This window comes from Plecotus auritus (assembly GCF_963455305.1).
Source record: "Plecotus auritus genome assembly, chromosome: 4".
Taxonomy (NCBI): Eukaryota; Metazoa; Chordata; class Mammalia; order Chiroptera; family Vespertilionidae; genus Plecotus; species Plecotus auritus.
The window spans coordinates 162,663,545-162,676,422 of record NC_137775.1 but is presented as its reverse complement, the minus strand read 5'-3'; the positions used below and the strand labels follow the sequence as shown (position 1 = coordinate 162,676,422).

Genomic DNA, 12,878 nt, shown 5'->3' with positions numbered 1-12,878 from the left:
CCTTTTTAAGGTTATTGTTACAACCAAGATGGTCTCTGAGAATCAAACAGAAATGAATCATTCCTCCTCTGCACTGCAGCCAGTTAAAAAGTACTGTATGCATAAATATGTAAATCATATTTTCCCTTTCCTTTATGAGTGCTCAGATCATTTTTTTGGACACACACATAATCAAACACAAAGACATGCGGCTGCAAACTGCAGAGCAGAGATAGCAAAAAAGGAATCCATTTTCTTCCTGTGTCTGGTAAGCTGGCGTTTGAATGGCAGGATTCCACTAAATATATACATACAACCCCCCATCCCCTCTGTGTTCTCTCTCTCTCTCTCTCTCTCTCCACACACACACACACACACACACACACACACACACACACACACACAAACATAAATGTACATGTATGTATATAGACACACACATAATATATATGCAAGCATATAATCTTACACATGCACATGTAAACATCAATCTCTCTACATGTACTAGTATGTTACATGTAGATGCTAAAATGATGTCCCTGCTTTGATTGGATGTTGTGGATTTGTCCTACTCACTATCGGTCAGTTCCCATAGCCGGGGGGGCAGGTCACTAAAATACTCGTGGCTCAAGGCAGCCTGTGCTGATAGTCTGTTCTTTGGGGAACATTGTAGGAGTTTGGAGGCCAGATCCTCTGCATAATTCACATAGCTAAGCCTGAAAACATAAGCACAAAAGAGAGAAATCAGACCAAACATGAAGAGTCACTCAATAAGACATAAGGCTCACCCAAATTTTCTGGACTTATTTATCCCTGGCCAATAAAACAAGTTAAATTACCTGCTGAAAATAAACAGAAGCTGAATACATGTTGGTTCTTAGAGTATCTGTTAAGCTAAACTAACTGGCTTTTACTCTTGTAATCTTAGTCTCATTAATTTAAAATATTCCTACTATAAGCAAAAGGTTGATACTGGCAGGCTAGAACTAGGTCCAGAGGTAGAAAATTTCAGACGATAATTTATCAAATAGTTGTCAGAATTTGTTCACAGGATCTATGTACTGCATACACATCTGGATACATTTATAGGAAAATTAATACAAAATAACCAGGAGAATTAAAACAAAACTGCTATTAAATTCTCTAGTTACGAATGTTAACTTTTCTCTAAGAATTCACATTTTCTTACATTGAATATAAAATTTTTGGAATAAGTACAGTCAAATGTCAACAATCAGAATATGAACATGCAGGTTAACAAAGGGGATATGCTTAAACCATATGGGGCTGAATCAATTCAAGATGACCTTTAAAACAACAGTAGATAGAAAATGTGTCTCAAGATTACAAAAAAAAAAAAAAAAAAAAAAAGCAGAAGTCAAGTCTTCCACGTGGTACAGCTTCCAAATGGGCAGCAGACCACACAGCCTAGCCCAGTCCAGCCTTGCTTTACGTGGAATCTGTTTCACTGCTCCGTACAATCAAGCCTGGATAATTAACATCGTGATAACAAAAGTATTCCCAATAATGGCTACCATTTATAGATAGTTGAACATGTGTCAAGCCCTTTTGCACTCTCTCATTTATGACAGTCCAATAAGATCATTCTGTTCCAATCTAGTAACAGGAAGCTAGGTGGGAGTCTGAGAAGGTAGTGGGTTGCTCAATTAGAAGGCTGTGTGAATCCAAACCTCTCCAGAATTATAACTCTGAAATCGTTAGGGGGATGTAGAGTACAGCACAGAGAATATAGCCAATAACTTTGAAATAACTATGTATGGTGCCAGCGGGTACTAGACTCATTGGGGGATCACTTCCTAGGTTATATAAATGTCTGACTACTATGCCATACACCTAAAACTAATACGATATTGAATGTCAACTATAATTGAAAAATTTAAAAAGTTAAATAAAGAAAGTGGTTTGTATTTGCCATGCTCTTGGACTGTTTCCAAATTAGAGGCTTTTACCCTCGATTTCTGTGTTTCTGCAACAAGGTTCAATAAATACAGACTCAGAGGCAGCCAGAGACTGCAGAAAGTGGCACCTGCCTGTGGGTATTTGCTCGTGCACTGCTGGTGGGAATGCAGACTGGTGTAGCCACTGTGGAGAACAGTATGGAGTTTCCTCAAAAAACTGAAAATGGAACTTCCATTTGACCTAGTGATCCCACTTCTAGGAATCTATCCCAAGAAACTAGAAACAACAATCAGAAAGGATATATGCACCCCTATGTTCATAGCAGCACAATTCACCATAGCTAAGATTTGGAAACAGCCTAAGTGCCCATCAGCAGATGCATGGATTAAAAAACTGTGGTACATCTACACAATGGAATACTATGCTGCTGTAAAAAGGAAGGAACTCCTACCATTTGCAACAGCATGGATGGAGCTGGAGAGCATATGCTAAGTGAAATAAGCCAGTCAGAGAAAGATAAATATCACATGATCTCACTCATTTATGGAATATAATGAACAAGATAAACTGATGAACAAAAACAGAGACAGAGAAGCATCAATCAGACTGTCAAACCTCAGAGGGAAGGTAGGGGAGGGTGGCGGTAAGGGGAAGAGATCAACCAAAGAACCTGTATGCATGCATATAAGCCTAACCAATGGACGCAGACAACAGGGGGTGAGGGTGAGGGCATGATTAGGGGGGTGTGGGGGGGAATGGGGGAATAAGGACACATATGTAATACCTTAATCAATAAAGAAAAAAAAAGCCCTGAAGCTAGTAAACACACAATTAGCCTTAAATGCGTTTCCTCAAAAACCAACAAACTCTCCCCATTCCCCTCCTCAAGGAGCTTTTTAGTATTGATTTTACATTGTTGTGGGGGCAGAAGAGGAAAGGAAGCAAGGAACCTGGGCAGAGGAAGAAAAAGGGGAAAGAGCAAAGACCTTCTCTGTAAAGCTTCACACATGGAGCTCTCACAGATGGTTCAGTGTTTGGCAGCTGCAATGGCTATTTTTAAAATACTGATCAGTGGATTCGTTTTAAATATGTCTGCCTGGCAAAGGAAAATGGAGGAGAAGGAGGCATTATCAGATTCTCAGTAGATTTCCCCCTCCCCCCACTTTCCTTTAAGAGCGGCCAGGGCCATCACAATGAATCCTTTCTCTTCCTAAGACACTCTATTATAAACTTTTCACTATTTTTAAAATATCAAATGCAAAGTGTGAGATAGGTACTTTATGTTAAAAGTTGCACTTATATTGCATGCAGTTTATTTAGAATAATAAAAGCATAATATGCTAATTAGACCAGACATCCTTCCGGACGACCTTCCAGATGAAGCCAGGGCTGCAAGGGAAGCCCAGGAGGTCCTGGGTGCCTGCCAGTGGCTGGATGGAAGCCTGGGTCCCAGGTGCCAGAGGGAAGCCAGTGCTGGCAGCCGGGGGAAGGAAGGCCTACTCTTGCACGAATTTTGTGCATCAGGCCTCTAGTATATATATAATCATGGTGAAAAATATACTGGCGTCCATTCTATATAATTTTGATAAAACAAGACAGTGCCAGATTGAGACCAGATCTGAGTTTAGTCCTGACTCTGTTACAAGAATGATGAACCCGTGTGCAGTCCTTATAGCACCAATAAGCCATGAATGAAGCATGGTTTCACTATTTCGAAGATTTATATTTGTAGTTGTATTTTTGTTTTTGCAATAGATTGCTGATCACATTTAAATTGTATACGTATGTACCTAACTATAATAAAATCACCAATATAAGACAATCTCATTTCTCATCTCCCAAATTGAGCAAACTTTAATAATGTCGATGAAACAAACCAATGCTTATTTGTGACATTCAGTTTATACACAAATTATAAATTATACATATAAAATTTTAATTTAGAAAGTTTGCTATTTCCTCACTTGCATTTCAAGAACCACTTTTATTCCAACACACCACATGCATTTTCAACATCAGAGTCTTTGTGATCACCAGAACCTTTGAGGCCATGCAAGGTGTTTGAGACATGAGACTTTTGGGATATCTTTAGTATTTAGAAGTTTTACCCCAAGCCAAAGGCATACCTTATCAGAATGTCATAATGATTGTGGCTGTTGTTTGCAGTCTCCCATTGTGATGGCAGATTTTTAAACATTTTCTTGTAATTCCATCAATTTTTGTTTTATATATTCTTTAAAGTCGAGTAATTAAGTACATAATAATCTAGCACTGTTATCTCTTCCTGGTAAATTAAGTCATCAATCCTTCTGCAGTGACCGTTTTTATCTTTAATAAAACTTTCTGGGCTAAAGTTCATTCTTTTTCTCATATTAATTTAATAACTTCAGGGGTTTTTTTTATTCAATATTTGCCTGGCATACCTTTGGTAACACTCTTAATTTTTCATAGCCATAATTTTAAGGTTTATCTTTCATAAATACTACATAGCTGGGTTTAATACTTATTCAATTAAATAATCCCCATTTTATAAGAAGAAAATTTAGTCCATTTACATTTTGTGATTACTGATACATTTAAATTACTGCTACCATCTTAAACTTGCATTCTATTTCCACCTACTTTATCTTTTGTTTTTCTGTGTTTTTTTTGGATTTAATCTTATTCAACATTTCCATCTTCTGTTTTAGAACTATACATTCTATTTTTATGTTTAGTAATTACTTTTAACTTTTTTTGCATTTCAATATTTATTTAGGTGTTTAAGCTCTCATGATGAGTTTTACAAGTTGATGGACACACTGACAAAGTATTTTCCCAGAGAATTATATTCATACATCCAGACAATATAAATATATGATTGAGTTAACATTGATGCACAGCACCATTTTATCAATTACATAATAATACAAATTGTTAAGTATACAAATTAAAAGTCACACAGTTCAACAGAAATATAAAATATTAGATATATGTTCAATTCATTAGCAGAAACTAACTTCTGTTTTATAGGGCATAGTCCATACCTTCTGCACAAGACAAGAATAATATTTTGCTAACAATCCTTTAACAGCTCACTCCCACTCCTTTTTCAGGCCCTCTCTTTTAAGTTGCACCCCAAAGTGCAAACATGAAATTAGTTCTCAGACGTTTTGTCTGGAGACTGTAAAGATATGTGCTTCTGTACGATGTGGATTTTACATGAGCTTTTTCACCAGAGGTTTGTGATTTTTCAAAATGGAGGTTATCATAACTGCGCAAAATGAGATTTAAAGAAAGACATTAAAAAATCATCATAAACTTGGTCAAAAGCCAATAGAATCAGCGGTTACACAAACCTGATGTCTCCTGTTTTAAATATGGGAACTATAAACATAAAGTAGCAGGCAAAGAGCCATAGAAGCCCTACTGTCAATGTTTGAAATGAATGAAGGGATAAACCACAGGCAATCTACACTGGTTTTCCTAGTTCCTGGGATTTTAATTCTGTATGATATTAAAAACATGTAAGTATTGTGCTTGGTATTTCAGCACCCAGTCTCTCTAAATTTCTTACCTTTTGCTAAGATTCTGGCATGGAAATAGATTTGAAGGAGACATAACTCAATACTGCATGGTTTCAGGAAAGGTCAATTGATAAAAGTGATAAGCATGTTTTAAATGCTGAACAGCGAGAATCTTTTGCTAAATTTCCAACTAGGCTGATCATAATCCAAACACAGAGGCTGAAATTCCGCCAAGCTGAGGCCTGATAAAACTGCTTATCAATGCTCCCAGGAAAGCTTCATTGACTTATCCTTCACCAAGCCTACATTTTGGCTCATAGTTACGATAAACTGGGTCCTGTCTGAAGGCAATTGAATCCAGCAGCCCAGTTTTATTGAATGCAATGGTAATTTCCATGACTACTGGTATCTATGAAGTGCAGCTGGATTTTAGGACAAAACTAGTACTTCTAAAGTTGCTTTTTAAAAAAAGCTCCACTCTACTTTTGTTTTATGAACTGAACCACGTGTTCATATTTCATTCCACCTTCAGTTAATGCTAGGGGCAGCAAGCATTAGAGCTCTCACAATGACAACAATACAACAACCAGGTTCTTCAAGAATCTTCACTTTTCCAAAGCATAACCAGTCATCAATAGTCTGGTTGGAGGCAGTGCATAATCAGATGGCCAATCCAGACCCTGGCACCTTTTTTCTCCTCAAGATCAGTGTTGTAAGTTGCTTCACATAGTCTTACTATTGTAGCAATGCCACACAGTTTAAGTTTCTCTACAAGTTTGTTTAAGGTCGTACTGGTTGGACTGTCTTATGTATGACGTCACAGGGTTGGTCCGTCCATTTTGAGCCATACTAATTTATTAAGAAACACTTTATAGGATTATGAAATAACTGAGATAGTTTGATACAAAATTCAGAATTAAGTAAAGAATGATGTAAAGAAACTGAAGTCTACTTCAATATACCACACTTGAAATTCTCAGTGCTTTGAGTATGAGGTTGGGAGTAATGGAAAATGAAATGAACCTCCTAGCAAACAGCAGCAGCTCTTTCAGTAATGAGGCGATAGAAAAGATGTTCCGCCATGTTTAGCCCATGTAGGTCAGAACACTTGTAAAACACTTTCCTGACTTTAATTCAATCCTTTTGTGTCCTAGTTAACCCCTCTTATGGAGCTTCTTGGTGGAATGATGATGAATTTCTATAGTTTCATTTGTCTGTATGAAGGTTATACTAGGTTCCTGGTAATAATCTCTACCGCCATCAGAAACCTAATAAATATTTCAGCAAGAACAACACAGAATCACACAATCTGTGGCTAGCACCCTTTTTGGGGTTAAGTTTGGTTTAGTGTTTTGTTTTTAACCATCAAGGATATCAGAAGAAACTTCCACACTTTATACCTTCATCCTCAGTTCCCCAAGTGAATGGCTCCTTAAATTTTTAATATTTAACATTAACTTCTTATAGTTAAACTTTATCTTTACCATCCTGCCAAACAATACAAGAACATGGGAACTCGTTAATTCTGATGACGCTAGTCCCATCTCTCATGTTGTTATTGTCTAATATTTTATTTCTATTTTCTATGCTTTTAATGTCATAGATGAAATAGTTACTGTCATTATTATTCAGATTTACTACTGTCATAGATGAAATAGTTACTGTCATTATTATTCAGATTTACCCATAATTTATTTAATCATCTTAGCTCCAATGTTTCAGATAGTTTTCTAAGATTTTTATTTTTGGTATCTGAAATACAAACTTTAAAAGTTATTTCCATGATGAAAGAACTTGGTGGCAAATTCTCTATTTTGTTTTCATATAGCATAATAGTTTGCTGGGGATTAATTCTAGGTTCAAAGCATTTTCTCTTAACTCTGAAGATACTATTTTATGGGCTTCTGTTGTCTCTGTCTGATAGCTCTTCTTTTCCTCCTTAGAATTCTGCTATGCTATGGAAGGTATTCTTTGGATTTAACCTGGTTGGTATTCAGTGTTTCCTGAAGTTGAGGCTTCATGTCTTTAACCAATTCTGGAAAAAAAAAATCCCAGCTGTTACTTTTAGAATATTGCCTTTCCCCAATTCTCTCTCTTTTCTCATTTTATAACCCCAATGTAATGCCATCTTAATAAATTTTACTTGTCTTTACTCATTCTTTCATATTTTCCATCTGGTAGTCCCTCTGTCCTCCATTCTAAGCAATTATTTCAGAGCTATATCCCAGTTCCACTAATTCTCTAATCAGTTGCAACTAATATGCTGTTTTCACTATTCATTTTTGTTCTTATAAGTCCTTTTAAAGTCTGACAAATTTACATGTTCAGTTCTGATGGTTTCTGGTTCAAGTTTTAAATGTGCACAAAGAGGAAAACCTGGGCTACAGCAAGGCAAAAAGGGCTACTTCCTATGAGGGACGGTTCCTGGTACAAGGTTGGGACATGGCATTTGTTGACTGACTGTTTGCTCAAGGACTGAGCATATCAATTGTTATACCTACAGAGGTTTTAACTTCCCTGAGAAACATACATTTTAAAAGTACATAATCATTTTTGAGCACAGACATCTTAAGATCAAGTCCTGGACCTTAAGGAACATCTTCAAAGTATACATTCCCCCAGAGGATGTCATTTTCTTTTTTTGAATTGGTCCTTCTCTTTTTAACTGCACTTTTTTTTTGCTTTTTGTGTTTGTTTGGTTTTTTTACACGGTTCCAAAAGACTCTCTCTCGATAAAGTGTCTGCTTGTTGAAGAACAACTAAGTTACATTTTGTTCCCAAGAGTTGACTTGTAAATATCTCTATAAAAATCTTCATTGGGATTTATTAATGTTTTAGCTCATGAAAGCTGGACATAAAGGGCAGAGGTGTAGTAGGTTCGATTTACTTAGGACAGCATTCAATGGAGATACTGATTTCCATGTAAAAGCTTAAGAGGAAATAAAGGGGAACAAAAAACTTCTAGAATATTCCTCACTTGCATTCTATAGTGGGGCAGAACTACACACCCTGTGGGCCTGTGTCTGAAGCATGAGCTGTGCCTCTCAGAGTTGGAAATACAGTGGCCTGGAATGAGTGACGTGGAGGGTTTCTCTCTTCACACTTTACTTACTGTCACACTCTTTGCAGAGCAAAGCCAGGGGCCACAATCCTTTCATTGAACAGTGGATATATTGTCTCTATGGCAAAGTTGCCAACAGGGGCACTAGCCACTGGATTATACAAAAACTGATGTCTTGAAAATGATTTGTGAAGAAGACCGCCCACCCATAAAGACAAGTCTGACTCTTGCCTTGACTGTACTGGACAGACCTGTCAGATGACACACTCTTTTTTGTCTGTATATCAAAAGCAAAATGGTCATTTAATCACCTTCTTATCAAAGCTTTTGATGTAGAGGGAGGACTGTGGTCGTAAAACTGCTCTGATTTCTCAAAAAGTGGCTTATTTTTAGAAAAAAATAGGCTCAAATCTATTCATTTTGCAAAGAGGGGTCAGTAATTGGTCAAACAGAACATGAGGGGATTCCCTGACATTGGAATAAACTCTTGGGGAAAATAAAGACCAATATAAGGAAAGATTTAGGCCTGTGAAGTGAAATTCCCTGTTCACTGGAGAGGCAAGACTCTTAAGTACATTAATAATGAAGAGACATAGAGTCGCTTAATGCTGAGACTTTCTTTGTCATTGCACTATTGTAAAAAACAAAATTAATGAGATTCCTCCCCTCAAGGTAAACAGACAATATTTTAATAGTTTCCATAAATAGATTGTGTTTTGTTGTGCATAGAAAATTGTTCAATTCTCATTTATTAATTCTAGCGAAACTGTTTAATGATACACTCACCATGGCAGACACTCATTCCTATAATGGTCAGTCTGTCACTTGACTGTCAAATGCTATATAATGGCAATGCTATTTGTAGGGACCTCTACAGTTTACAGAGTGCTTTCATATGCATTATTTTATTTGATCCAGATAAGTAAAGGGTAATACTTACAAAAGGGGGAGTAACTAGATTCTGACTCTTAAATTTTAGAGTCCGATGCAATTTCACAGATCTAGAACAAGTCCTCCAAAATTTTATATGTAACCAAAAAAGACCCCAAATAGCCTCAGCCATCTTGAGAAAAAAGAACAAAGTTGGAGGAATCACAGTATCGGATATCAAATTGTACTCCCAAAGCCATTGTAATCAAAACAGCCTGGTACTGGCACAAGAACAGGCATATAGATCATTGGAATAGAACAGACAGCCCATGCCATTATGGTCAATTAATATTTGACAAAGGAGACAAGAGCATACAATGGAGTAAAGATAGTCTCTTCAATAAAGGGTATTGGAAAAATTGGGCAGGTATATGCAAAAAAATGCAACTAGACCCCCAACTGACACCATACACAAGAATAAACTCAAAAGGGATAAAAGACTTAAATATAAGTAATGAAACCATGAAAATCCTAGAAGAAAACATAGGCAGCAAAATCTCAGACATACCACATAGCAGTATTTTCACCAATATATCTCTTAGGACAAGAGAAACAAAGGAAAAAAATAAACAAATGGGACTATACCAAAATAAAAAGCTTCTGCACAGCAAAAGAAACCATCAACAAAATGAAAAGGGAACCCATTACATGGGAGAATATATGCCAATGATACATCTGATAAGGGGTTAATTTCCAAATATATTGAGAACTTATAAACTCAACACCAAGAAGACAAACAATCCAATTAAAAAATGGGCAAAGGACCTGAATAGACACTTCTCCAAAGAGCATATACAGATGGCCAATAGACATATGAAAAAATGCTCAATGTCACTAATAATCAGAGATGCAAATTAAAACAACAATGAGGTATCACCTCACTCCTGCCAGAATGGCTACCATCAATACATCAACAAACAACAAGTGCTGGCGAGGATGTGGAGAAAAGGGAACCCTAGTGCACTGCTGGTGGGAATGCAGATTGGTGCAGCCACTGTGGAAAACACTATAAAGTTTCCTCAAAAAATTAAAAATGGAACTGCCATTTGACCCAGTGATTTCACTTATGGGAATATATCCTAAGAATCTCGAAACAAACACCAACCAGAAAGAATATATGTACCCCTATGTTCATAACAGTGTTTTCTACAACAGCTAAGATCTGGAAATAGCCCAACTGCTCCTCATCTGCAGATGAGTGGACAAAAATGCTGTGGTACATTTGCACAATGGAATACTATGCAGCTCTAAAAAAGAAGGATCTCTTATCCTTTGCGACAGCATGGATGGACCTGGAGATTACTATTCTAAGTGAAATAAGCCCGTCAGAGAAAGACAAATATTACATTATCTCACTTACATGTGGACTCTAATTAACAAAATAAACTGATGAACAAAATAGGTCCATAGGCATGGATACATGGAACAGACTGATAGATCTCAGAAGAGGGGGGATGGGGGTTGGGAAGGATGGGAAGTGATTAACCAAAGAGCATATGTGCATACATGCACAGCCCATAGGCACAGACAATAATGTGAAGGCCTGGGTGGGGCAAGGGCTGGGTGGAGAGGGACCATGGGGGAGAATATGGGGGACATCTAATACTGTCAACAAAAATAAATAAAACAAAAATAAACAAAACAAAACAAAACAAAAAATTGGGTTATTTTAAAGTTTTCCATAAGAACACTTTACATTTTTCAATATTTCTCTCTTCCTTTAATTTTGAACTCTACTTCTGTGGAGAATATTCTTTCTATATTCTTGTTAACATCCCAACTGCCCTAAATGAAATAATGACAGCAGGTGGAATATATGCTTACTAGTAACACGGACAAGATGAAAACTCCCAAAAGCCAGTCACACTAATCCACCCTGCTAGGTTAGGTCTCTCCTTCAGATCTAACCCTTACTAATACATAGTCACCCTTTGCAGTAAACTCGACCTGGTGGAAAAATACTGAAAGTGCTGAAGTGCCCTCAGCAGATTGTGAATGAATCAAGGTTTTGAAAACGCTAGCACTGACACTCTTAAGGGTATTATAAACTGCCAAGAAGTGGGCCAGTGAAAGGAAAACATTAAATTCTTGCTTTGGATTTCAGAGCACAGCTAGATATTTACCCCAAATTTTCAAGCTTTGATTTTATTACTATTTTCTACCCTCCCTGGAAAAAGAGGTGTCATTGAATATGTAAGTTCACTCTGAAATTAAAAAAAAGAGTGGTCTTGTCCTTAAAAAAACAACACTGCATACACAATTATACTAGCCTTTCCTATGTACTAAATGAAGCTATAGGTTTTCATATTTATACTTCATAAATCCACTGATGTAGATATTATAATAAAATATTCAAAAGATAATATAGGTGAACTTCATGTTATGTTCTTTTCAACAAAAGCCTTTGTGTACATGTTTTAATTTATTTTTAATTAATAACCATAGAAGTAGATCAAACTTCCACTCACCCTGCTTATGGGAAAGAATCGGTTAACTACTTCAATGTATCCTGTGTTTTTTTCAGAGATTCCACTTTAATGCCTCTCCAATTCTTACCCAGTGCCTAGTAGCAGTGACATTTGTGAATTGTAAAGTTTTATGTTTTATGTAAAGTTTCATAGCTTTTACAAAACACTGTAACTCAGCCTTGGCCAGTGTTGGGCATCGACCTGTGCACCAAAAGGTTACTAAAGGGGGAGTGCAGGAAGCAGCCATTCAATGTTTTGCTCTCACATCAATGTTTTTCTCGCTCTCCCCCTCACCCTTCCTCTCTATGAAAATCAATAAACCTATAATTCTACATGCTCAAATAACATAATTTTTTTTAAAAAAATGCTCTAAGATTTGTTAGAGCTTGCCAAACATTGACAATTTTTTCTCAGACAGGATAGTTCAAACCTGACAGGAATTATACTTGTACCTCAGTTATATTTTAGAAAATATTCCTAGATTTAGAAGAGTAGTGATTATATGATTCTGTAATATCTGTTCAGTGTTTTACTTTAATAATGTGGTTAACAGCAGAAGAAGCACAAGAGGTTACTTTTCAATCCTCTGACTGAAGGACATGATAGAAGAGGATATATTTTATTTCATTAAAGGAAATAAAAATACAGTAATAATAACTAACCCTTTGAAACAGAATGCTAAAACTTACAGAGTACCTAAAGGAGAATTCTAAATTCATAGTCAGTGTAGAATATCCTCAAAACCAAAGGGATGTTAAATCAACAGAATTGATTTCCAACTTCCCAGTTATTCTGCTTACAGTTATATCCAATCATAATCTCATGATCTTGCCCCACATGGAAGTCCATTGTTACCTGAAGGCCATCAGGCGACTCGTAACCTTTCCAACTCTGGATACAGATCAGGATAAAATTAATGCCCTCTCCCACTTCACAGGACTGCTGTGAAGGCTGACCTTTTCTTCCCGTAACTTGTTTAAATCGATTATAGGCATCTTATTATTTCACCTAGTT

The 12,878-nt window shown here is 36.6% G+C and overlaps 1 protein-coding gene across 4 annotated transcripts in view; it reads right to left on the bottom strand.

Moving 5' to 3' along the window:
- CDK14 (cyclin dependent kinase 14) overlaps positions 1-12,878 on the bottom strand; it is a 553,499-nt gene that overhangs the window by 94,015 nt on the left and 446,606 nt on the right. For all 4 annotated transcript variants that reach the window (XM_080663151.1, XM_080663154.1, XM_080663152.1 and 1 more), the window contains one exon: positions 556-695. In XM_080663151.1, the coding sequence (XP_080519277.1) occupies positions 556-695 (140 nt within the window). The remainder of the gene's footprint in view (positions 1-555; positions 696-12,878) is intronic.